This window comes from Silurus meridionalis, chromosome 3 (assembly GCF_014805685.1).
Source record: "Silurus meridionalis isolate SWU-2019-XX chromosome 3, ASM1480568v1, whole genome shotgun sequence".
NCBI lineage: Eukaryota > Metazoa > Chordata > Actinopteri > Siluriformes > Siluridae > Silurus > Silurus meridionalis.
Window position 1 is genome coordinate 18,174,305 of NC_060886.1, and position 27,020 is coordinate 18,201,324.

Sequence of the window (27,020 nt, forward strand, 5' to 3'; positions counted from 1 at the left end):
GTCATGTGTTATTGTCTGTTACGCAATAGCGGTGGATGTGGCAAGTTACAAAACAGTGAGGAGGAAAAAAAACCACTAGAGCAACTCATAAGAGCCCTTCCCATTCCTCCAGACTGCTTCATCTGATAGTGTTTCCGTCTACAAACCCTACACCACAGACATGGAGAACCACAAGCCGTTCTTAGTGCTGCTGTTCTTCGCCTTCGCACTCGGGTTTATCGCGGTTGTGTTCGTCCTGAGATGGGTTTTACATTTCAGAGAAGGTTTAGCCTGGGATGGAGGAGCCAAAGAATTCAACTGGCATCCTCTTCTGGCTGTGACTGGTTTTATTTTCCTGCAAGGAATCGGTAAGAAGTCCGTGCATTACTCGGATACACTGTTGTATGCAATAGTTACACTGTTGCGTTTATCTGCGGTGTGCACTTCCGTGTGTTTTTATATAATGAATTCACTTAGAAAATATGGTTTAAATGTTCATTAAAGTTTTGTTGAAAAGCACAAGCTGCAACAGTTTACCCAGGCCAGATCACGTGACTTTTATCGTGGCGCTGTAAAGTAGCATTAAATGCTTATGCTCAATGTCTCAAAGTTTTTTTTCTTTTCAGACTTTGAGTTGATATTAAGCACATTTCAACGTGAAATGCTATTAGAAGAGAAACTCCTAAATTTTAAGTGTAGGCTTTAAACGTCTGCAATGACATACACAAAGCCACAGCCCATGTTTGCTCTACTTTTGCACAAACACCCAATAGTTCAAAAAGTGCCCAATGTTTTTCCTATGAAGGGCCAAGTGTTGCATTATACCAAACGTTATATTAAAATTAAAGTTACAAACAAAATAAAACATAACTCTGTAATTTGCTTAACTAATGCAGTTTTATTTTCGAAGTGAAAACAATCCAATTTATTGCACAATAGATTCTAAAGCCTTTTCAAAGCAAATTCAGTGACCTCTGGTCATGTGAATCCCTTGAAAACTGGGTACAAGACGAGAATACACACTGGATCAGGTTTCATGCTGCTGTAAGACATCATGGAAATACTCCTTCACAACTAGTTTAAATGTTTTAACATAACCAGTCGTCCTCAGCAAGGTTTTGGAAAGAACCAGAAATTGCAGAAGAAACCTCCATGGACTCTGGGAGATCACGTGAAACTTTACAAAGATAGTAACACATGTTCAAGCCTGGGACTGAGTCAGCAACATTTCACAATGCATCACTATGCCAAACCCTGATGAACTTTTATCAGACAAATAGATAGGTCAATTAAATAGATTTGCTCAGCTGTATAAACAAAAGTGCTGCATCAGGAATTTATAAAGGAATACAATTTGTTTTAACAGGAAAGTTAAATGTCATTTTTCTTGCTTGAAATTAAGTGGCTGCTTTCCCGCTTCAGCAATTGTTGTGTACAGACTTCCATGGACGTGGAAGTGCAGTAAGCTGATGATGAAGTTTATTCATGCTGGCTTGAATGTGCTGGCCTTCATCCTGGCTGTTATTTCTCTGGTAGCAGTGTTTGACTTCCACAACGTGCAAAATATTCCAAATATGTACAGCTTGCACAGCTGGGTGGGTTTAGCTGCAGTCATACTCTTCACACTGCAGGTAACGTTCTTGTTTTTCTCAGAATATGCACAATATTTAAATATGTACATGTGAAAACAATGAATAGGAGTTTTATTAATGATCCTCTATAACTCAACAGATTGTGCTAGGAGTTTGCATCTTCCTCCTGCCTGTAACTCCAGGATATGTGCGAGCTGCATTTATGCCTATACATATATTTAGTGGTCTGTTCATCTTTACCACTGTAATTGCTACTGCACTCATGGGCATCACAGAAAAGCTTATATTTGGCCTGTAAGTATGCTTACATTATTATACTTTACTGAACAAATCTCTGCATTGTGTATGGAGAATATATTCTTAGGAGGTGAATGGTATACTTGCTACTTCATACATTGAGGTCACCTCAAATGTGTAATTACTGATATCCATGTGCTTGTATCTTGCTTGTTTATGCAAAACCACAGTAGTCACATGTAATAGTAGCAGTCCAAAGGAACATCACAGACATCTCTCATTAATTTTTTTTACTATACATGTAGTACTTACTAATGGAGAAAATGTGCACTTTTACCTTTATATAAAAATTGTTATATTTTGGAATCTCACACAGGAAAGATCCAAAATACAGAGATTCTCCTCCAGAGGCCACATTTGTTAATGTGCTTGGGTTGCTGATAACCATGTTCGGGGCACTCGTACTGTGGGTTAGCACCCGGCCCTACTGGAAGAGACCGAGTGAGCAACTCCTACAAGCCCTGCACACTAGTGATTCAGCCGCAGGCAGCACCAAGACGGTCATAACAAATTCTGAGAGCCCTGACCCAGAGCCTAACAGTGAGGCCCGCAGAAGAAATGGCAAAGCAGAGGAATAAGGACTGGTATAAAAGAAGTGGTCTGAGACATTATTATCTGCTCGGTCAAACTGCTTTACTCCAAGTAAACGTTAAAGAACACTTTTGTCAAGCATTTTCTTATCCTAGTAAAAACTGATCTCAGTTGTAAATATCAGCCAGTCATCTTATATGTTGCTGCCACAATCAACATCATTAACAAACAATACAATAAGCAATTATTACACTTTCATTTGTAGGGTTTTTGTACTTGATTACGTTTTGTTCTCAGGTTCTAGTGATATTTAGCTGCCCACTAGAGCATCCAAAAAAACAGGCTTTTTGTCCTGTCAAAAGCTGGAGTTATTTACGACATCTGTATAAATCTTGATTTTTAAACTATCTAGCTATCAAACTTCTTATTATAATACTTAAAGTATGTAACTTGCTAGATTTCCGTCTGGATATTCATCATACCCTTGCAAGCAGTTCACATCATAATAATGTAAAAACACTTGCTGAGAGGATGTCATGCAGACAGAGTTGTATTATTTCTAGGGCTGTCAAAATTAACGCATTGAAAACACGTTAACACGAATGAATTTTAACGGAACTAATTTTATTAACGTGTGATTAATGCAGCACTCATTTCTGTGACCATATTTATTAAGAATATTAAAAAATAAATAGATAAATAAAAGAGGCAAAATTAAAACAGTCAACACAACACATTTATTCACGCCATCTTTTCTTTACTGGGATATATATATATATAAAATAAGCTCCACAAAATTTTTTTTTTTAAATCAGTAAACATTTTGTTTTACTGATGCGGCAAGTTTTAAATCAAGCAGCAAAATCCGCTATGATGCACACATCCGGCAAAAAACACTCTGGCATTTTTTTCCCTCATAACGCTTAAACGACCTTAAATTACTCTTTTTCTTAATCGTACAGATAAGAGCAAAACAACATTAGAATCTGTAATAGTCTACTTTTTTTTGTATACTCATAATTACAAAAAAACTCTGTGCCCCAGACAGGGGGCGCTCTCTGCCATCTCTGTCATCTCTCTTCACAGACACACCAATTAAACAACCTAAATGTCAGCAAATACTTGCCTTACAAACATTAATATATGTATAAAAAGCTTGAAATGTTTTTTTTGTTTTTTTTTAAACAAGTATTCCCTAATTATGTAATCTGTATGAAAGTTAGAAGAGGTACAGTTTCTCCGGTATCACATCATTGTAAACATACTAAAAGTTCCATTTGGTGTTCTGATGATTTACGTGATTTAAAACACCATAATTACTTGGAAAAATTTACAACAATATTTTGTCTTCATGCTTTATGTTGAGGATAGTTTCACTTATAATAAACATACATTTGCATAAAGCATCCATATCTGTCCTGGCCATGCAAATTAGAGTATAAAAAATTAAAAGTAATTTTAAAACAAATAAAAATGTGCGATTATGTTGCGATTAATCACGAGTTTACTCATGACAATCATCAAATTATACATTTAAATAATCATTTGACAGCCCTAATTATTTCATTATATTATTGCCTGATAAGAAAAAATGGAGTAGGATAAGACATGAATGACATTTGAGTGCACATAATCTGGCAGTATTCAACTCTGTTTATCAATAATTCTATTATCTACATAATTATCCCCTGAATTTTATGACTTACCAGATCAGCATTGTGGAAAGTGCATTTGTAAATAACGTAATCACATACTCACCTCATTTCTGATGTGTAATTTCTGACACAAATGAACAAATGTATTTAATGTTGCCAAAACCAGTAGCCATTTTTTGTAAACACTAGCACATAGTTTGTTTTCATGTTTTGGAAATAGCAGACTCCTCTAGGATTTGGAGTTTGAAGGCATTATTGTATGTTAGATTGGATTTTTAAATCTATGTAGTTGAAGGGGGTTTGTATTAATCTTTTTCAACAGCCGTATTATTATATATTGCTCTAGGTCAAAAGTAAGATGGACAGTCTTTTGCTAGCTTTAATTGGAATCCAGTAAATATAACAAAGGTTTCAAAACACTTTCACTGTTTGATACGCACAATTGAAGTCTTTATTATGTTGTTTTAGTTTTTTTGTTCTATTTTTTAAGGCCTTGTAGAAAAAGTGAAACAATCAATTGAAGATGTATATGTAGGTTTTTTATATGTATATACTGTAATCTTTTAAATAAATGCTTTAGAGTTAAATATATTGTAAGTTTGTACTTTTATTACATTCCTAAAAACATATAAAGTATAACAAATAAAATGAAATTATTTACAAAATATTTACAGTGCCTTTGGAAAGTCACACCCTGAAAAATATTATACCTTTTGTCACACCCTGGAAAATAAAATCAGATAAGTCTAATTATTCTAAGCAGTGTGTACACATTATAATATATTTTAAAACATTCTGGAGAATTATTTAAAAAAATAAAAATGGTAAATTGAGGGTGATCAACCCTCTAGTGTACTGTTATAAACTTGCTCAGGTGCCACCCATCAACTTCCATATCAAACACTAGGCTAATTGCACCACTTGACATATTGATTTTATTTACTTATAATAATACCAGCTTTTTCTTGAAGATTACATATTTTGGGTAACATGCTTTAAAAGGCTTTCAGAAGTTGTTGAAAGGTACACAAAGATTTAAAGACTTTAGCCATCCCTCTTAGTACCGTTCAGAGCACCATTAAGAAAGCATATGGTACCACCAACAGATTGCCTAGATCAGGCTGTCTGGATGAACTTCAAAAACCAAAATTGAATCAAGCCAGGAGGACATTGATCGGAGAGAGGTCAAAGGCAAATTTTAACTGCCTGCAAGGCTTTGTCTGGGACTGGTCAGTCTGTGTATGTAACAATTCTCACAAGCTTTACACCAAGCTGGCCTGTATGGCAGATTGACAAGAAAGAAGCTCTATGCTTTAGAGCATTTACTCTATGCAAAAACACACCTGGAAGACTGATGCCGTCTGGCAAAAAGTGCTATGGTGTGATGAGACCAAAATTATACTTTTTAAGTTGGAAAATTAAAAATCAAATACCAAAAAAAAAAAAATTAGGGGGAAAAAGCAAATACTGCACACCACCCAAAACACATCATATGTTTTCTGAAGCATGGTGGTAGCAGCTTTATGTTGTTGGGATGTTTCTCTTTAGTGGGAATTGATCAGGATTGAAGAGAAAATGAATGCTGCCAAGTATATCCAAATTCTTGAGGAAATCCTGCATCTCTCTTCTAGACAGCTGAAGATGGGCAGGTCATTCACCTTCGATTCACCTTCGAACACAACAATGATCCTAAGCATACAGCCAAAGGAATAAAGCAATAGGCAAGTCTGAGCTATGACTTAAATCTGAAAGATAATCTGTGGAGTATAATACCACTCACCACTATATTTGACTAAACTTAAGCAATTTTGCAAGGAAGAATGGGCAAATGTTCGCCAATCTAGTCGTGTAAAACGAATACAGACACATTTAAAAAGATTAATGGCTGCAAAAAGGTGGCTCTACTAAGCATTAAATCAGGGGACTTCTGACTTTTCCAACCCTGGTATTCTAGTTTTACAATTCTGTATTCATTTTAGGAACTGTTACTTTTTTAAAAATGTTGTAAAATGTTTTAAAAATATTTCTGAAAAGAAAGCTGGAAAATGTTTTGATTTCAGACTGTAAGTAAAATAATGAACACTTTAAAGAAGTATGATGATTTTCTACTTGCATTGTATTTTGAAAGAAAAACTTATCTTACAAACATAAAGCAGAATGAAGATTTCCAAAAACCCTATGAGTGTCCCAGAAAACCAGATATTATTATTCTGAATATAAGGGCTTCATTTTCTTATAATGTAGCCTTAAGAAAAAACTCTAATAGTACTGCACAGCCCTGTGGGGTTTTCAGAAAATAGCTGGTTGTAAACTAGCTTTAGAGCAAAGGTGTGTGCATATGCTCTCTCTCTAGTTTATGGCATTGATAGATTAGATTAGATTAGATTAGATTAGATTAGATAGATAGATAGATAGATAGATAGATAGATAGATAGATAGATAGATAGATAGATAGATAGATAGATAGATAGATAGATAGATACTAACTAACTAACTAACTAACTAACTAACTATGTGGACAAAAAGATTTGGACATGTGACCTTTTCTGCCATATGTGGTTCTTCTCTCAACTGTTTCCACAATACTGGAGGCACACAAATGTATGTCATTGGATGTAGAATAATAAAATGTTGCATTTACATTAACGTTTCCAGCATGGCAATGCCCCTGTGCACAAAGCGAGCTACATGAATATATGGTTTACATGGTTTGGAGAGGAAGATCTTGACTGGCCTGCTATTGATCTCTGATATTAACCCTACTGAACACCTCTTTGGAATGAATTAGAACACTGAATCCAACCTGGAATTAGGGTGATTAGGGTGAAATACCCTAGGTATTACCTGTGTTTTGAAAACACCCACTTAAATACTACTGTTAAAGGGTAACATGCATCACAACTGTCTCACTTCTAAATAAATCATAAATCATAGCAAGTCCTTAAAGGCCAACAATATGGTTGTTTATACCACAACCCTGTTAAATAGTCAACTATGACTGGTCAGAAGTTGTTGATATATAATGCACTCATTCTGATATGTTATTGTTTTTATTTTGCCCATTTATACATAGGCTTGTATGAATACATTTATAATTATATTTATATTAAGTTTGTAATCTAGTGTACCAGTGTAGATTTATTCATTGCTAGAGACTCAAAGCACTTTTGTATCTCGCTCTGGACAAGGACGTCTGCTAAATGCCGCAAATGTAAATGTAAATGTATGGATGGGTCTCCACAGTCAGTCAGAGATAAAGCTGAACAAAAACTTCCTTTAAGGAAGTTTCTCTTTGCAAAATATTGTTTGTTTGTTTATTTGTGTTAGTAATTTATTTATTTATTTTTAACAGAAAGGCTGGTAAGGGAATGACAATTGCGGAACTAAAAAGATAGATTTGAACTTCTTTTGCTAAAGCATTAAAGACAATAAGGGATAAAAGTATTAAGTACATTAAATGTACTTAAATTAATACAAATTGCCATTGGCAAATTGCTGTGTAATAAAAAGGAAAAAAACTGTTTGGAACATGGTTAATGGAGTCACATTACTCAATCATTGACCATTTTCCTATAACAGCAGGCCTTGTACTGTTGTACTAAGCATTGTACTGTATATGTTATGTAATGGCTAGTTGGTTTTAAAAAGAGTAGGTGCATCTATAACATGGCCAGTGAATTGAAGCGTTTCCTTTAGTTATAATCAATCGGTATGTATGCACTTTTTGTGTCAGTTACCGCAATTCTTGGTAATAAAACCTGCTGAGAGTTTCCTTTAGTGAAATCACATGGTCATGGTCCTTTGGAAACACACACCAACAGGCAGTAAAACACACTGCGTGTTCCCGTGTTCATTTACACGTGCTTTGCTCACACGTGACCTGTTCTTCGTACTCTTCTTAATTTTTATCAGTTGCAGTTAGGAGTAACATCTGCACATATAATTCTGATCAAATATCTACTCAGCAGCAAAACTCACATACAGTATATACAAAAATATTAGCAGCAAGTCGCCAAATATAAAACCCTGCCGTATCGTGTGCTAGATTGCTTTCATATATTGTGCACATCAGGTTATTTTATGCTTATAATCTGCTTGACTATTGTATTTTAAGGACTTTTCACAGTTAACAAAAAACATGAAATACCTTTGGCTGATTAAATATGACAGAAAATAAATATGCACTTTGCAAGTACAGGTCAAATATTTACAGATTTAAATCAGTTACAGTAGTCCAGTAATCATCCAGAATTTACAAATAGGTATTTTTTTTAAATGCCGTTCCCTAATTCTGTATGCAAACATAAAAAAAAATATCCCTTTATTACACTATTTTTAAGACTTGACACCATTGATGTGTTACAAACCAGTGCATGTAAAGAGTCTTTTGCTTTGTGTTTCTTCATTGTACCAACACAGACTGTGCAAAGTCCTGAATCAAGGCTCCATTATATTTAGTGGACTCTTAAAGGTCCTATAGTCTCTTGCATTCATGAGGCCAAAGTCTCAGGAGTAACTTTCATTCTCACTCCATACAGTCATCCAGTGCTTCTTCTCAAACGGATCGAACATGATGCTTTCATCAGTAAAGTGGCGCGTCTCCTTACGGATCCTCACAGCATGGTACTTAGGAATGCTGTCATCATACTTGGAACGTTTGAAAAATCCACACTGATGGACAGAATGCAAAGAAAAAGACACTGGTAAATGTCAGTGTAATGTCAGTGGTTTCTGAGGTTTGTAGGTTTAAATCGACTTTCACGAGCAAGCGTTATTAAAAGAGCATGCTTGACAAAAGTGTATAGCATTTAGAATAGGAGTATCCAGCAAGACAAACCGGCAAAGGAACAACTGTGAAACAAAACTGTAACGAAGAAAATTATAGCTGAGTTAGATGTCTGCTTCAGAGACAGGAAATGCAACAAAGCAGGAGGGAAAAAAAAAATAATGAAATTATTACAGAACCCAACTTCACACAACATTGAGAATGAGGCACTCTGATGACAAGAAAGCACTTTACTCTTTCTTTACTTTTTTTGGCAAGGCAAGAGATGCGTTAGTGAATAAAGTGTTAGAGCAGTGTGCCACATCACACTGGGGCACTAACAGTGGCCTCATGTATTTTACCAGGTTAAGGCCTCTAGGCCTCAGTGGAGAGCTTGTCTGTGTCTGAGGGCTGAGCATGGATCTCAGCTTTTTGATACGCTGCATCATATTGGTCTTTTTGGGCACGCTTGAAGAAACCACACTACAGAGGGAGCAAGGTGATTGATCACTGAAAGCAATGGATGGTAAAGCTTGTGTTTTTTTGTCAAGACACTTAATATAGATTTCAAACTTCTTAAATCCACTTTAACTTCTGAAAGTCTTGTATATGTTTGTTGGCCAAACATAAAATGTAAAAATTGTTAAATCAAATGACATCAGGAGCCAATAAGATGTAGAGTTTAAGCATCTTAACCATTTTTTTGCAGAATGATAAATATCAAAAAACCCAAAATGCAATCTGTTTCATTAATTTGGCTTACCTTCCAGAGTAGAAGCACTAGCAAAGAAAGCATTAGTATTCCCACTAGAACGGCAACTAGAATTATCCACCATGGCACTCCACCATAGTGAGCCACTGTTTTCTCTGGGAAGATGGTCAATCTCACCTTTTAGAGCAGAGACAATAACAAATTATTCATGATGCAGACTTTTTGAGGAAGTACAATATGGCATGCTTTTTTGTCCACTGGAGAAGAGAAGAGGTTTAAAGCTGATATAAGCAATGGTCAGCATACCTGTGTCTCAGGGTTCTTCAGGACAATGTTCTTAGCAGAAACGTCAAGACTGATTGAGGCTTTCACTATCAAGTCGAGATAATTATATGAGGCATAATCCTTAAATAAGGAAAAAGAGGTTATTTATTGAAAACATTGTGCAGAAATTACATTTATATTTCTGACATTTTTATAAATGCTACTTAACCTACTTCAAGGAAAGTCGTGTTCCAAAGACGAGACTTCAGTACAATGTGCGCACTACTGTCCAATCCCTGTAGAGGGCACTTGATGTCCACACATTTCACATCCCCAGCACATGACTGAGAAGATTCATTAAATACAGTTAGCAATCTTTAAGCAAGATTCTTTCAATTACAGTAATTATAAGAACAAATAATTTACCAGAGTTTTATGTTTTCTTTTATCTGAGAAAGATATTTTGCTCCCTTCAGAGGTCCAGCTTGACTCTGCCTCACGCTTCCTTCTGGAAAATGTGGATACCTGTAAAAAAAAAAAAAAAGATTTCTTATTATAAAGCAGTAAAACTTAATTTAAATTGGTTTGTTTATAAAGCAGGTGAAGTAGTTCTTGAACAGAAATAGCATGCACTTAATAATACCACATTAATCACAGTAAAAGCCTCTAGGTATGGGAAATATATAAACTAATAAGGAAATAGTGGGGATTCTGTACCTCAGTCAGGCCATTTTGATTGATCTCTTTCTCTGGTGAGCAGGTGATCTGCTCCAGCCCTTTTGAGGTGATCTTCACCAGGTATAGGAGCCATTTTCCCACAGCACTTTCTTTCGGCCACTGGATATTGATGAAGGCTGTGCCATACGATTTCAGTGGCTTACCTAAATTCATTACCTGCAACCCAAACATTATATTTTCATTTACATCATTATCATTTTCTTATGTTATTATATATATATTTTTTAAGAATTTGTAAAAACTGCCTTTGACATTTAATCTGCTTATAGTATTCCTTACCCTAAATTCATATTCAATCAAACTGCCAACTTCCTCCTCAGATTTTATGGCACTTTCTCCTCTGACATGTCCTCCAAAATACACCTGTGGGGGCTTGGCAACCCTAAACCATCACAAACAATTAAAAACTTTTACTTAAAGAAATGTAGTGTATACCCTGATTTAAAAGGCAAATAAAGGCAAAGAAATGTAGTATATAGTAATACAACAGTAAGTATATTAGGATTCACGGATGATCCTTAATTACCACAATTTAACAAAAATTATTAATTGTACTTTATGTCAAAAACAACAAAACTACACCAGTTCAAAAGTATGCATGTCCATTTGATGCATGTGATGTAAATTTATTTAACTTGAATTATCACTTTTTCTTTTATCACTGTCAAAAAATCTTCTCCTCAACTTTGGATAATTGTGGTTGTAGCTTCTCTTCTCAGGCAGTGTGCTTGCCTACTTTTCTATCACATGTTTGTTATACTACTGCCAGAATTATCAAATCAATCGATAGATTGGCAGCATTATAGGAATACAAACAACTATTGAATTTAATTTAATTTTTAACATTTTGGTATTGTACTTTCATGTAGATAATTTGAAATTGTCTTGCTTCCATTAAAAAAAAATGCTAACTTTTATACTGGACTGTAAACGCAAACATCTACTGTATGTCACATCTAACAGTACAGAGTAACACTTAATGATAATACATTACCCTTGCACTGATAGCAGCAGTTCAATCACAACTTTAGCTTTAGCCCTTACTTTCTCTAAAGCCCCCTGCATACTTGTTCTGATGAAGAAAAAGACAGAATTTAAAAACAAATTGTAAAATTGAAAAACAAAATTAAGACCTCAATATAAAAATTATATTTCATTTATAAGAACAGACTTACGTCTCTAGCTGGAGATCCACCTCGACCTCAGTGGTTTGGAGAGAGATTCTGGCAGTGCTCAGGATAATGTAAAAAGTAACCTAAACACGAGTACCATACTGTTCAGTAAGAATACATAAAGGAAACTATGTGGAGATTCTTAAACTCTTCAGTAAAATATCCTACCTCAGAATCTCTTTTGAATGGGTTCCCCAGTTCACAGTCTACTTGTGAACCATTCTGATTGGCTGCACAGATCACATGCTTGTCCTAACAAATAAAAAAAATTGTAGTCATTAAATTTACAATTAAATTTACAGTAGATAATCATCCCAAAATATTTCATTTACAAACCCAAGTGGTTTAGATAAAACCCTGAATTTTTGCCACTCACTGTAGTTTTCTGAGATCTGAATCCAGAATATGAAAGCGAGTCACCAAACCATGCAATTAGTTTGGCTTCATGAGCATCATCTCCGTTCCTATTTTTCACTGTAACCTCCAGAGCAATGTCCTTTTGGTCACTCAGAGAGACCACTGCAATATCATTCTTCCTGTTCAACACAACAAAACATGAAACAAGACCTGAACATAATTTACTGGCAAATAGAGATACTGTATGGGACTTTTTTTTTTATTTGGCTTAAACCTTAATACTTACATTGGTAATGGAGGAAATATGTCCTGGTTAGCTTCTCTGTAGCAGAATCTGTATTGAAGCTGCAGGTTACTCTGACATATGTTGTCAGAACCACACCCCTCTTTCAGAAAATTCACCTAATACAGGAAATAGAAGTGCTAGGATTATACACTACTTCCATTTGTGTTTATTTACTCAGTTCCAAAAGTGTTGTAAATCCTACAGGAAAGGTGTCTTGAACACTTACCTCAGTGATGGTCTTGGTTTGTATCTTTGAGTCGAGCACAGGCACAAGTTCAGGAAGTGAGGTCAGACCTTTCCCCCTCTTAGCACTCTCAATGCCGCAGGACATCTCGATGGGGATCGCTCTTAGCTTATCTTTGATGTTCTCCTGAAAATTACACGAAATCAGTCATGAGTTAGGCTTACAGTTTATATGATAATAAACTATAAGCTATAAACTTAATTACTTATTGTCAACATTATTCTCATAGCTCTGTGGAAATGTGAGGAAGCATACATGTACCGTATTTTTCCGACTATAAGCCGCTACTTTTTTCCCACGTTTTATGAATTTTTCCTGGGTTTTTCCCGGTTTCACAAACTTCAAGCCAAAAAACTGAACCCCATAACATTAGACCAATGAAATTTCCGAACGGAAACAAAAAAACGCACCTCATCTGTGTTCTGAGCTGCACGGCATCGGGAGAAAAAACGTTTTTCTTAAACGCACGACGATGCCAAAAGATAAACTCCCGAGAGAAATTATTGTGAAAGAAAGGAGGAAGACAGTGAACAATGACTTTCTTGGTAGGCTACTGTTTAGATACAAGCCGTTGTAGCGCGTTGAGTCTGGGTTAAGGGAGAGCTCGAGTTGTAACTCCAGTTGCAACAGAAATCATATAAGCACAGACAGGATTCCAAAACTCGTGCTTTTTTATTTTTCTTGGCAACAGCGTTATGGGTTAGTCAAAGAAACTTAGAAATGAGCATCAGAAAATAATAAGGACATAATCCTCGGTCTCCACACCTATTCCCAAAATACCGCTATGCTCCTAAAGGAAGCGCAACATATTTCACCCGTTACACCGTGTAACAGACACTGTCTTTTGTTAAAATCTGTGTAAAGTTTGTTAGTTTCAATGTAGACATGTAGGCTTATAGACAGGTGCGGCTTATTTATTATTTTAAAATAAAAGTCTTTGTCAAATTCTGTGGGTGCGGCTTATATATGGGTGCGCTTTATAGTCCGGCATTGACGGTATGTACATCCCAAACCATTTTGGCTGATTGATTATAAATCACAGCCAAAATGCACAGCATTTTGTATGGCAAATTGTACTTAAAAAAAAAAAAAGAAACACGTCTTGTGTCTGTGACACTGTATAACAGTCTGAGATAAAACTGTAATTTTAGGGTGGTAACAGCATTGGATTGATCCACATCACACCATCCCTTCGATTATCAGTCCTCTAATATGTCCAATCTTGTTATTTCTTTACTTAATGATCTGACTATATGTGAGTGTCTGAGAATACATTATAATTCAGATTACACAAACTAATACAATAGGAATAAAGATGTAAAACATTCAAAAGAATATTACGGTCCTTCTTTAGCTAAGTTTAAGAAAAGCATGTTAACAGGACTGTATTTATAAGCTTTTTTATTGGATTTGTGGTTGATATGCAACAAGTACCTGCAGTTGAAGTTTGACTTTGTGACAAGATTTTTGTTCTGCCCTCTCAGATCCAATGTGCCTGTATACTGGAAGTCTTGATTATTTGGCTTCTTATTCAAGAAAGACACTCTAGAGTGCAACCCCTGCTTTCTGCGCTGTGACTCTGTCTCGAGCATGTAGGAAATGGCTGCATAGACATACACAACATTTGTGCTTTAGTTTTGCATCAACTCATGATGCACATTAGGAATAAATTCAATGGCAACATTTAGACATCATTAAATAAGTTAGTGAAGCATGGTGAATATTTCATGCACTTAGTGAGTTTGAGTGATTACAATGGAATTACAAGTAGAAGGCTCAGACTTACTCAGTTTGGGGTTGAAAGTAACAGGATTTGCTTTATAGGTAAAGCAGACTTCAACAATCAAGCTGTAAATAACAAATTACATAGACAAATACACAGTGAAATGGTTATAGGTCATAGGTAATTAGTAAAAAGAGACACTCCATATTATACAAAATAATAATTAAAAAAAATGAATACAAATATTTTACCAAATATTGTTTTCACATGTTTTCTTTGTCAGGTCAATTTCCTTGGGTGTAATCTTGATTTCCTTCTTTATGCTGATGACAGGTCTGGCCCTACATTTGATTATATTTGATTACATTTTAGTTTTGTTGCTGGGGAAGAAGGTAATTGAGTGATTATGAATAACATATTAATACCTGTACACAAACACAGCATCGGACAGCGATCCAATGGCTAAATCTGGGTAGGAGTTATCATCCAAGTCCATTTTGCCAGCCAATGAATAGCCAAACATTTTTATGCCATGAGGTTTACCTTCCAGAATCTGTGATGAGTAAAAAAAATTTCAGTTTTGGAGTGTTTACTGTATAGAGAGAACCAAAGCTATTTTTACAATAGAAAAAAAAAACGTAAAATTAGAAGAATCATGGTACAAATCCTTGCATGTTGCTGCAAAATTGCACAAAATTGCTCAAGATTGTTCATCTCTCTGTTCTTTATCATAGTAATGGTGTTTTGCTCTCACAGAGCATATCCATTATGAAAACCCATACCATGCAGAATACAGAAAGGCAATAAAATCAGAGAGCAGAGATTCAGAGAGTGGAAGCAAGAGAAAGCATATAAACTCTTGACCTGAGCTGGTTTGGTGTTAATGCCATAAGCTGATCCATGATAGATGTACACTCTACCAGAGCCTGCATCTGCATAAGGAGCACCGACTGCAATATCTGGCAAAGACAATTGGCTAATTATATATAAACATACACAAAAATGATAAACTTAATCTAAAATACAACACCACAGAACCAATATAATACAGTACGCTTTACCATAACACATTGATAAATTGTAGAGGAATAAATGTAAATAACGTTAAGATTTTATATTTACTTTGTTGACATATAACCATTGTCTTATTTTATTATTATATTTACATTAAGACATGTAAGGAATGAAACATGACTAGGAATAAATCTTTACGTAACTCTTTTACCACATTAACTTTATAAAAGCTATAAAAATAACAGAAGACACAAAACATAGCTTGTCAAGTTTCCAACAAACCGGAATTAATGTTGAATAACAGCACATTTGTAATCTGTTAGATTATGTGTCATGCTGTCCAAAATATCTGACTAAACATATTTAAGAAAACAGCAAAATAGTGCTGGGGTATACACAAAATTTCAATGTACATAAAATATATTGTAAAACTTTCTCATTTTGGTCATAAAAACCCTTTTACAATTTACATCAAGGATTTATATGTGGACATACAGTATATGAATACATATACATCCTGCTTATGAACATCAACCAAAAATATCTATGACGCTTAAATGCTTTTACCTTCATAGGAATCCAGATTGACGTCTCCAATATTCTCCACCGCCAGTCCAAACATTGAGTCTTTAGTTCCATTGAGGCGGGTAGGAATGATGTCGCTCCACTTTCCAGCCTTGTTAATGTAGACATACACTGCTCCCCCCACCTCACCATCTCTCTGGAAGAACTGAGGAGCTCCCACTACAATGTCTTGCCATCTGGAAAAAAATTCACACACACACAGGATAACATGTCAACAATTAACACCATCACATCACATATTAATGTACTATTGTTGTGCAGCCTGTCATGTCTACAGCTGCTTTCACATTTAGCAGTATGCAGTGTATTTGTATTGAACCCTTGTTCGTTTGCTTCTTGGTACACTTTGTTTAGGCAGGTGTGAACACACTAATCACAGTCATGTGCAGAAAACAACACCTGTCTTGGGACACTATTAGGCAAACAATTGTGCAGTTTGAGTTCAGTGAAGACAAAGACACAAGCTAAAAAAATGTTTGCATGTATTATATTTTCATATACTTGCTGGAGTGATTTATGTTTTCTGATTTGCTTAAAGCGCAACTCTTTTCAATAATAATTGACCTGGTTTTTCTCTCTCATATCAAGATTATAAATCAATCAATCAATAAATCAATAACACCAATAGAATACATGATGTTATGCGACAACTGCAAATGATGGCAAAATAAAATGTGTGATTTAATAAAAGAATGGATTAGTGAATTTTCCACATTTCAACTTAGCCATGAACAACTCCAAACTCTTCTTTGATTTATTTCCTCTAGACATACCATTGTCACTATATCACCAAGGGCTTGTTTCTGTTCATGCAAGCCTGTTTTCTACACGAGCCATCATCACACTGATTGATGATGTAAGGAGAGCATAGCAATTTCCTTGAATCAACGGGTATATCATTAGCGGCTCTTTATCGTATGATCTGACATGAAATACAGGTTATAGAACATTCTGTTATAGAATTAAGTCAAGATTAGCCAAGATAATTGGGTGCATCTTGTATAGCGTGACAAGTAATAATCTTGCAAGACTGCTAAAATCACATAGTCTTAAACCAGCTTCAATTTTTGCAAAGTGAAAATATTCATTCGGCTTCAGTAACTGCTTTATTAGGGCCAGGGACATGGTGGATTTATAATCAGAGAAAGCATTAAATGTTGTGAGGGAGGAATTCACTCTAAATGCAAAATTCTGAGTTTGTAAGGTGGTAGCTCTACCTTCTGCCCTAGAGTGCCATCCAGAAAACAAATCAGAACAAATACAAAACAGACTAAATATATCATTAGATGAAAAACTGACGATTTCTTTTCAACAATTTTGGACCATAATAATTGCATTATTTTACTGCGTTTGATAGCATTAAAAAAACAAGATACTCTTGTTTTAAACAAGTTTAGCTATGTGCCATACCCATCTCCATTGAGATCCACAACTGCAACGTCGTATCCAAATGAAGAGGCAAGTCCAGGTCCTTCTAGCACATACTCAGCTGATAGCATGGTAGACACCTCACCCTCTTTCCTCAGCAGCACCACTGCTCCACTGTGATTGGCTCTCGGAGCCCCAGACACAACAATTAGTGTGCCCTTCTCAGTAATGCTATGGCCAGAATCCAGAGAAAAACCTTGGAACAAAAATTCCAAATATTTTGACAAACTTTTAAAATACATTTTGTACTTTTTGATAATAAATATAAACACATTACAGCTGGCCCGATGACATCACTGACTTTTATATTAATATAACATAAGCAATATAAAAAGAAAAGTTTCTGTCTGTTAAAGGTTTGCAATATATTGAATTAGTTAAAAAGGTATAGTATAAAGTGATAAGCAAACACATCATGGTGTTCTGTGGGTCTCTCCGTGGTTTGCTGTACTGAAATAACAAGACTATATTTAATAATGCATTGTGTGTGAGATTAAGAACCAGAGAATGAATAACTGCTATATTTTCAAACGGAACACTAAAAATGGTCAAGAGTTCACTTTGGGTTTATGATTAAACTCTGTGTTCACAGATATGTTAAACAACTTCATGTATAGACTAACATTTGAATAGTTTTTGTAAGTGAACACAAATAAGACATTTATTCTGTTCAAGATCATTCTCTTTTCTGATGTCAATTTGAGTCACTAATTCACACAAAGATAATGGTCAAGTTTGGCAAAAAAAGTAGTCTGCTATATGTCATGTTGATTACCTTAAAATACTCAAATGAATGTTTGTAAAAGTTTAGAAATATATAATATTATGATATAATACATAAATATACAATGTTGTCAAATTGTATCTTATATAACCTTATTAAGGAATAGACCTTCAAGGTTAAATATACCAAAATAATAGAAGATAAACCTAACAAATTCTCAGATATATTTATTTTATAATAATTCATCCTACATGTCATAAAGCCCAGATATATTCTGGGCAGCACATCGAATGCTCTGTCCAAGTTGATGGTTAACTGGAACGAAAAGGAACAGGACTAAATGCTCGCTAAATGTTACAAGACACAGGTATGCTAAACAAAGACAAGTAATGTTCAGTAAGCACAGTTCAAACCCACCTAAGTAACTGTTAGCAGGTACAGGCACCAGTTCTGGATTTAAACGGCTTTCGTCCCCAACCTCATATGGGCCGTCATCATAAAAGCCCATTTCCAGGAGAGTGTTGTTTTTTTGCTCTACTCGCACTATTCCTGTGAGAATGAGGCATGGACATGAGAGGAAATGAGAACAGGGCTGGAAGATGTAAAGGCCAAATACATCCAAAAACTGAGAATATGTACAACCCAGTTACTGACCAAAAACCTTATGGATTAACACCTATATATTTATGAACTAAAGTTTACTACTATTTAACATGGGAATGAGTTTACTAAAATAATAATAGGACTAAGTGAATCTGAGTGTTAAAGTGTTACAGAAAACAAAAAGCGTGTCCTACTGTGTAATTTTTCTAATTATCACTTCATGAGTTGAGCACAGAACAATATGCAGTACAAGCCCTGTGGTGAACTGGTGTTCCATCTGGAGTGAATTCTATTGCCATGCGCCCAATGTCATGATCATTTAAGAAAGAAAATAAGAACCAGTGCTATACAGGTTCATTCACAAAATCATCCATAAAAACAGAACTCAAAAAATGTAAAAATCTAACATTTCATTTAATCATCCTGCAACGTTTATCCCATGTTTGCTGCTTAAATAGACACGTATACCTTTCCAATTGTAAGCTCCTGGGGCTCCAAAGATGAGGTAATGGTAGTCTTTGGTGAAAGTTGCCGCCAGACCTTGCTGACAGGCACCAAACCTTTCATGACCCCTGGCACGCCCTTCACAGAATTTCCAGTTGCCACCATCTTCATCTGACTGGCCATCAATACTGAAATCCTGACTGAGTACGTAGCAGCGGCCAGTAATATCCCGTGATTCTTGTGGTGTGTTCACAAACAGCCGTCGCTGGTACCGGTGAGCGCAGGTCTGCCAAAGAAATAGAGATCAACCCACTTATACTTACTTTAAACACATCACTATTGTCATGTGTGTTAATAATAGTATGAATAGAGTGAAAAATTATATGGTTGCAACAGTGATACATACCACAATCTTTCCCCCTGGGCCCTGACTCTGCACAGTTACCCCCATCCACTGATTCTCTTTACTCTCCACACGCATATCAGCTAATAACAGAATATTAAAAACATCATTATTACACTTGGTTTGCACTGGCGAACTTCATAATGCTCAACACTGAGGTTGCCTTATGTATCAAGGTACTAGCCATTTTTCATGTAACAGCCTGTATTTGTAAATTAAGGGTAATATTTCTGTTTTTAAAAAAGATTGAAAAAAAACAAAAAAAAACTAACCATCATTGTCGAATTCAATCCGATTACAGTCATCTGTATAAGTGGTGATGTCGCAGTGGTACAAACCCCCTGTGATGTTTGCTCCTTGATTGGATAAAGCTTTAGCCCTGGGAGCTCCAATCAGAAGTCTATAAAAGTATGCATAAAATATATTAATTATTCGTTATTTACATTATGATATTCACTGATATGTAACATTAGCATATACCATAATGAATGCTAACTAAACAAATGATACTATATGTCCTATATTTAAAAAAGAATTTCACTTTGAGAGTAGTGATCCTTGCTCAAATATTTGTATTAGGCATAGGAAGAAGTTACTCTGTGATGATCAGGAGATGATGGATTACATTAGCACCAGCTGTCTGTCTCCTGCCCCCTTTAAGCAGATGGACTAGGTTAATAATTTATGCACTCGCCAGTCATCACACTGAGATACATATATATAACCACACACAAAGCACTAACATAAATCTATACTATGTGTGCATTTCTTGTGAGAATGATTTAACTTTCTTTTACAAAGAAATGACAGATCAGACATACATTTACTTCTGTTCAGAGAAGTACATTTAGTGTGCTTTAAATGCATAAACTCTTTTTAAAATAGTACACATCAACAAGCTCAGCGCACACCCTCTGGTGTGTAGGCCCACTTACCACAGCTTAACACATAACTCATTATAACTACAAAGTGACTTATTGTAGAAAACCTTTTCCAATAGGGCAACTGGCAAAGCAGACTTCCATAAAGTCACTGTATAAAGCAAATTGCATAGGGAACAAACAACGACAGAAAAAGTGCATACAGGCTCACTTTTTCCAGGCAAGGCTCCTTAGACTAGCGAACACAAAATAAACACAAGCACATGAGACGTGTTGAAATAAAGAAAAGCTACTCAAAAAGCTACTGTTAAAAAGATATTATACAGGAAGCCCTCTGTATTATGCAGAAAAATAATTACAAATTATAAAAAAAAAACTTAGATATACTATAACAGCACACATTTGAGAGCTTAAAATGTATGTTAGATAGGGAAAGAAGAAAGACAAGAAGGAAAAAAACTTTATGATTATGTAGAAGACCATAAATTACTGTATCACTATAAAGAAAAGGTCTTCAGGTTCAAATCAGCACAGTCAACAAAAGTTATATCATATTACCTGAACTGGATAGCAGTTTTAATAGAACAACAGGTACAGATTTTGTCGTTTTAATTTGAAAGCATTGCAAAGCTTTACAATACAGGTTTCATTTGTAAATCATTAAACAAGTATATTTTGTTTTATTTTACTTCTGTTTATTTCCATCTGTTTATTTCCAGTGAAAAAAGACAGGTAGATGTTAGTTTGCCAAGAGAGAGCATGCGCTAGTCCAGCTCTTAAAAACAGTTGTTGAATTTAGCACGTCACTGAGGGACAACATTGGCATTTACTTGCCGTGGACTGCAAACTTAGGTCTACAAAATATCTCAACACACTGGAAACAGGCTGGTCATTATAGTGAAGAGAAATCTCCTCTTTTCATCTGTGAACCCAGAGCCCCCTAATCTTCTTTGCGGTGTGTGTTCTTTCAGATGAGTGGGCAGCTAAGCTGTGGGAACCACAGAATGCTACACAGGATCGTTACTGGGCCACTCAGTCTTTAGCATGAATGAAGGACTTCATGCTGATCAAAAGATTATCGTCATTGTCCACCATGTTCCATATAGACTCATTCCTGGCCAAGTCCTGGTCCACTTAGAAGACCTTTACTCACTTATTTTTGCCATTTCTCACTAGATGCTAAAGCAAACACTCCATGTAAGTCTAAAGAAATGTTCCAGCATCAAGTGATATTAGAATTTCCATATTGCAGCAATATACTGCCATAAGTGATCTATTATTAAGCCATATACTTAATGAATATACTACTTATTAAGTGTGAAGGTAGAGTTAGTCTAGTTTAGAAACTATTACAGAAAACCACAACCCTAAACCCAGACCCACCCACATATTTATAGCCACATGAACTTAATATTTAATTTAAACATTCTTATTTCAAAAAAAAAAAAACATGAGACCTTTATGCTCTCTGAAAGAAGTCGATTCATTCAAACACACCACTTATTTAAAAACATAAATAATTTATATTATATATTATATTATATTTATATCATTTATAACTTATTTAATTAGATTCTAAATATATTGGGAGTAATTTGGAGAGAGAGAGAGAGAGAGAGAGAGAGAGAGAGAGAGAGAGAGAGAGAGAGTTTAAGTAGAGAGCAGCTAAAACTTACAACACACACTGGCATATCCAATAAGTATAGCATACTGAATCAAATGTCACATTAATGCTATTTTAAATGCCATCATCTCAATGCAATGATCAAGTCAAACATAACTCATTAACATAAACTTCTATTTAACATTAGATTGGAAATAGATAATTGTAGCTGGGTGATACTGCCCACAGCGGTGTCCTCGTGGCCAATTAAAGAAATTTATGGGTTTTTATGTTTGTTTATTTGTTTGTTTGTTTTTCAACAATGTGAAAAATGAATGCCAATTCTCACCTTTTGGAAACAATGCAATACAATGGTAGTACATGTGTGCTGATAACTTTTGAAAGTTTGAATTGTGTGTGCTTTTTTGTGTTTGCTCTTTGTACACTGTACACAGCTGTTTCTTACAGCCAGATGGTCTGCAGCAGCTGGTTGAAGCAGATCACTTTCCTAATTTACATGTCTCCACTACTTTATTAAAACTGTAATTTTTTTAACAAAAAGCATTAGTTTGTACAATCCACAAATCTGTACATTGTGGATTACAACTATTCTGCCTTCTTTTGTTACTACAAGGCAAAAGTTTAACAGCTGGCCAGTAAACGGTTGTCATCAGTTGTTACTGAGCTCATACCACACAGCTCTTACCGAAAAGAACAGATGCTACATTTATAGTTCACCATTTTGCCACAGAAAACTTATTTCTAGTCAGTGTCTATAAATGTGAAGGATGCTGGTATGGGTCAAACTCGTTTTTAGAGACTTCTTTATAGCCATTATCATTGCAACTGTTCACCAGTAAACAGCTGCAGTCCAAGAATGCCAATACAAAAATAACAGCAGCTGTTCAAGCTCTGCAAGTGTCAAAAGCATCATACAAAACACAATAAAGGCATCGTTCAAAACAATGAACTAAACACATGTGACTATGTGTCTATGTAATATTTCTAGCCCTAGAAAAACTTGGGGGAAAAAACACTAGTGTTTAAATCAGAACTTTCTTCAATTTTGCCATAGCGTGACTATTGTTCATCTAAAGAGGTGCCAAACAACAATACACTGTATTACATATATTACATGTATTATTAAGATCTAATAGTGTCACAGTTAACATGCCAATTTAAAAAAGCATGCTTCTGGCTATCTGGCTATCCTGTTTCACTGATGCATATGTTGGTGCAACTTTAACACATTGTGAGTGTAATGTCTACTTTCTGGGTTGACTTTAAGCAAATTCGAACTTGAAAAAAGAAACAAGAGAAAGGATGGCTTTTATGGTGTAAATAGTTAGTTAATAGTAAATCCATAGAAAGAAGACAGGTTATCTAGTAAGCATAGCTGTGAAATCTGGCCCACATTCTGAACAGGATTGAACAGAGATACAGTTACACCATGCTTGTTCACACAATGTACTGATCCTCTAAATCCTGCACATTTCACTACATTGGACTGCATGCAATACACTTAAAATACTGTGTGTATCTTGTACCACCAGATAAAGATTTATATTGTTATGACTCAGTTTAATATTGTGATATATGCCCTCACCTTCCAATGTTTTACTATCTAATAGCTAAGGCTATTTCCCTTATTTTCTCTATTTTTTATGTCTTTAATAAACTCATGAGGCGATGATGATGAATTCCAAGATTCTGCTTAAGACTCAACCATTAAGTAAACCTGATTCCAGATTCAGTGTCCCCTGCTGTTCAATTACTGCCAATCAGTAATTAAAAAATATATATATATATTTTTGACCAAACGTTAACAAATCATTTTATAGTATCGTCATCCTACTTACTCATCACTAATCACTTTCTCTAAAATATTTTATTTCATAGGCTTGATGTGGTCTTTCTCAAACACACACATACAATATATAAACATACAGGATGCAGCTTCCGGTTAGCTCAAATACAAAAACACGAGGAGGAGACTTTGACTTTCTAAAGTTCAAAAGTTATAGTTAAAATGTTAAATGTATACATGTCTGTGTTTATCTGTTTACCCAAACCCCACCCAAATGCAATATGTTCTGGGTGGCCCTCTGTCCTTTCACATTTGTGCACCAATCTTCTCTTATTCTCTTCACACGGTCACTTAGGCAGCCCCACCTGATACATTGCAGTCGTAAAGTCAGTAGTCAGACCACCATGCAGTCTAGAGGCATCACATCCAGAAACCAGATTTAAGTTTATTTTGAACCTGTGTAAATTAATGAGCTTGAAGAAGCTTTCCCATGCACAATGTGAAATTCTTAACCCAAAAGCAGTTAGGATCTTACTGACATGTCTAAATAAACACAATAAAGTGTTTCTCCAGCAGATATTTGTTAGGTGTGATCATCTTTACCATGTTATTTGACTATCCATGGAAATTTCATTGCATTCCACAAAAAAAGGGTTAAAATCAATAGGGCAGAAGAATACTCTTCTGCAGACTGCTCTCCATTCATTCAAACAACGAGAGGGTTTCGAGTCCCCTTCATAGAGCACATGGCTTAGATAAGTAACTACTTGTAAACAATAAAATACAGTAAATGTAGTTCATATTCAATTGCTACTTAACCAACTCAGCATTTAACACAGTTTAAAGTAAGAGCATACATGCATAAATGCAGAAAGCGAGAAGAGAAGCAGGTGCATTGATGGCGCGCGCTAGTACGGGGTCAGCAATGTGCCCCTCTTTCCTTTCTTACAGGATTTCTAAGCACAATGTGCGATCAGGATTAATGTATAAAACAATCATAACTACTCACATTCTCTTATCCACTGGTTGCAGCTGCCGGTGCAATGCAAGAGAAAAACCAAAAAGGCTACCGCGGTCCCCGTTCTTCCTCAACACGTTTATTGTGTCCAAATTAAATGCGTTTACACATACACAGAGTTGCCAAAGAAGAAAAATTCGCACATTGAAAAAAATCCACAGTCCAGAAATCTCCATGGTGTTTGTATGTGCGCAATAAGAACAAAAAATACAGCATGTGCGCTTTTACTTTCTCCAGGAGGGCACTGAGCTCGATGCCCTGCTTCTATCCTGACAAGTTTAGTGAGAAAGCTCCTCCTCAGGCTCTGTCCCAAACCCCATCCCCCCCTCTCTTTATTCAAGCAAAACTCTCTGTTTAGCTCCCTGAGTGCAGCCCTTCAAGCTGAATTAGCATCCAATATGCTCAGCTGGACTTCCATAAACAATACAAGAAACGATTAAAAGCTGTTTTAGATCTGACTATCATGATTATATATAATGTATATTTTATTTCATCTTTTTCTAGACATCAATATACATTTTCTGTCTAATCATTAAAACATTTTGATTTAATATACTTTCTCAAACTACTTGGGGTTCACAGACTTTAAACATCACATATTACTCTCAGCTACAGTACTAAACATAATAGATCTTCATACAGGCTTACAAGCTTTTGCTCGCTACTCAGACATTCAGTGCAATATTAGCAACTTTAACCCTGGTCACAGATGGTAGGCAGTCAACTGTGAAGCTAATCAACTAGTCACATAAACCACTAACCTCACACACAAAGTGCAGTGCAAGCATGTATGGACCCTGACCACCTGCTTTAAACCAAACCACTACACTTTAAACAACTTAAAATCATGGGCTGCCCAAACATGGATATCAGACAAGTTGCATTTTCTATAGAACAGATTCTGAGATAAATTGACAAAATTGACTAAATCAATTGCTGTACATTTTTGACAGTCTACTTTCCAAACATGATGCCTTTATTTCATATATAATTTTTTTTAATCATATATCTTGCATAACATGTAACATAAACATTGCACCAGACAAACATTACACATAAAAACCATTACAAATAAACCATAAATTATTAGACACAAATGCAGATTTTTAATTAGAAAAATGTGCATCATGTGCTTTGATTTAATTTAAAGATTATGTTATTACATATTATATATGTCATGTTATATTATTACGTATTATTTAATTATTATTTACCCATAATGCTAGAAATTCTTGTAGGATATTGCAGTGCTTTTCATCAACGTATATATGCCAATCTTCTGACACATTAGGTCATGCATTTCAAAGATTAAGGGGTCTTTATAACTTCTGAATGTTGGGTTCATGTTTGCTCATCTTCCATTGCTGCCCACACTCTTGTCACATTGTGTACCAGTGAATGACAGTGTTGTGTGCACTCTGCTGACTCAATGTGTGGGCACAGACATTCTCACAGCATGACAAAAGAGGAAGTGACTAGGTCATAAGAAGTTAGACCTGCAGTGGCTATCAAATATAGTACATAAAACATTCATCAGAGTCTTAATATCTATTTGGCTTTGAAAGAAAGTTGAATTCAATTAACGGTCTTAAATTTATAGTGTTGAACTTGTAGGTAAAACATAATATCATTAAGGGTTCGTTTAGTTCAGTTTGATCCTCTTAAGCGCACTTAAATTATTTATCTAGAATTCTATTCTAGTGTTTTGCTGTCAGATAAAGTTTCTTGGAAGATTCTTTTTAAGAAACTAAAGCTCTATAGGTAGCAGAAAGGATCGTTAAAGTTCAAAACAATACAAGTATATGTGGAAATAGCAGCCTTTTTATTAACACTAAAAAGGCAAGATACATTTGTGTGGCCTTCATCTAGCTCTGTAGCTTCTATACTGGCAGAGTGACAGGCATTATGGTTTACAATTACCACAAAGACCCATTATGTCATTGTGATGGCCAAAGCTAAAGCATTTACATGTCTGTAGATTGAAGAAGACAGATGTTCGCTGGGTACAGAGTCTCTAGGTTACTGAATAACAAAAGGTGACAGTGACTGACAAATGCACACATTTTAGTTCTGACAGTAGGGGGCTTTGCAGAAAATGAAGGCACCACCAATCAATAGCTGTCATGCTGTTAGAAATATTGATGTTTCTTGAAATAGTTCAACTTATGGGTTGGTAGTCATTCTGAAGCTAGAGT

At 35.3% G+C, this 27,020-nt stretch overlaps 2 protein-coding genes across 2 annotated transcripts; one reads left to right on the forward strand and one right to left on the reverse strand.

The window, feature by feature from the left end:
- The first annotated feature begins 7 nt into the window (after window positions 1–7).
- On the forward strand, window positions 8–2,527 carry LOC124382829 (plasma membrane ascorbate-dependent reductase CYBRD1). Its single transcript, XM_046845103.1, has 4 exons — window positions 8–347; window positions 1,402–1,610; window positions 1,711–1,865; window positions 2,185–2,527. The coding sequence occupies exons 1-4, from the start codon at window positions 161–163 to the stop codon at window positions 2,444–2,446; spliced, it is 813 nt and encodes a 270-aa protein (XP_046701059.1). The 5' UTR covers window positions 8–160; the 3' UTR covers window positions 2,447–2,527.
- A 5,707-nt stretch (window positions 2,528–8,234) lies between these two features.
- On the reverse strand, window positions 8,235–25,088 carry itga6a (integrin, alpha 6a). Its single transcript, XM_046845938.1, is given in 26 exon segments — window positions 8,235–8,725; window positions 9,583–9,708; window positions 9,838–9,936; window positions 10,029–10,139; window positions 10,222–10,320; window positions 10,513–10,689; window positions 10,813–10,915; window positions 11,528–11,605; window positions 11,709–11,788; window positions 11,874–11,957; window positions 12,082–12,241; window positions 12,349–12,464; window positions 12,575–12,718; window positions 14,027–14,061; window positions 14,064–14,195; window positions 14,379–14,440; window positions 14,567–14,656; window positions 14,741–14,868; window positions 15,180–15,274; window positions 15,897–16,090; window positions 17,325–17,538; window positions 18,484–18,615; window positions 19,138–19,399; window positions 19,520–19,599; window positions 19,789–19,916; window positions 24,817–25,088. Coding segments are annotated over 26 exon segments (3,279 nt in total). The 5' UTR covers window positions 25,002–25,088; the 3' UTR covers window positions 8,235–8,560.
- Window positions 25,089–27,020: the final 1,932 nt, after the last annotated feature.

What these genes read in the sequence shown, in the direction of transcription:
- LOC124382829 (XM_046845103.1), top strand. Translation starts at nt 161, where the DNA reads ATGGAGAACCACAAGCCGTTCTTAGTGCTGCTGTTCTTCGCCTTCGCA. An exon ending in TCATACTCTTCACACTGCAG is followed by an intron (nt 1,611 to 1,710) that starts GTAACGTTCTTG and finishes ATAACTCAACAG; the next exon opens with ATTGTGCTAGGAGTTTGCAT. An exon ending in GAAAAGCTTATATTTGGCCT is followed by an intron (nt 1,866 to 2,184) that starts GTAAGTATGCTT and finishes AATCTCACACAG; the next exon opens with GAAAGATCCAAAATACAGAG.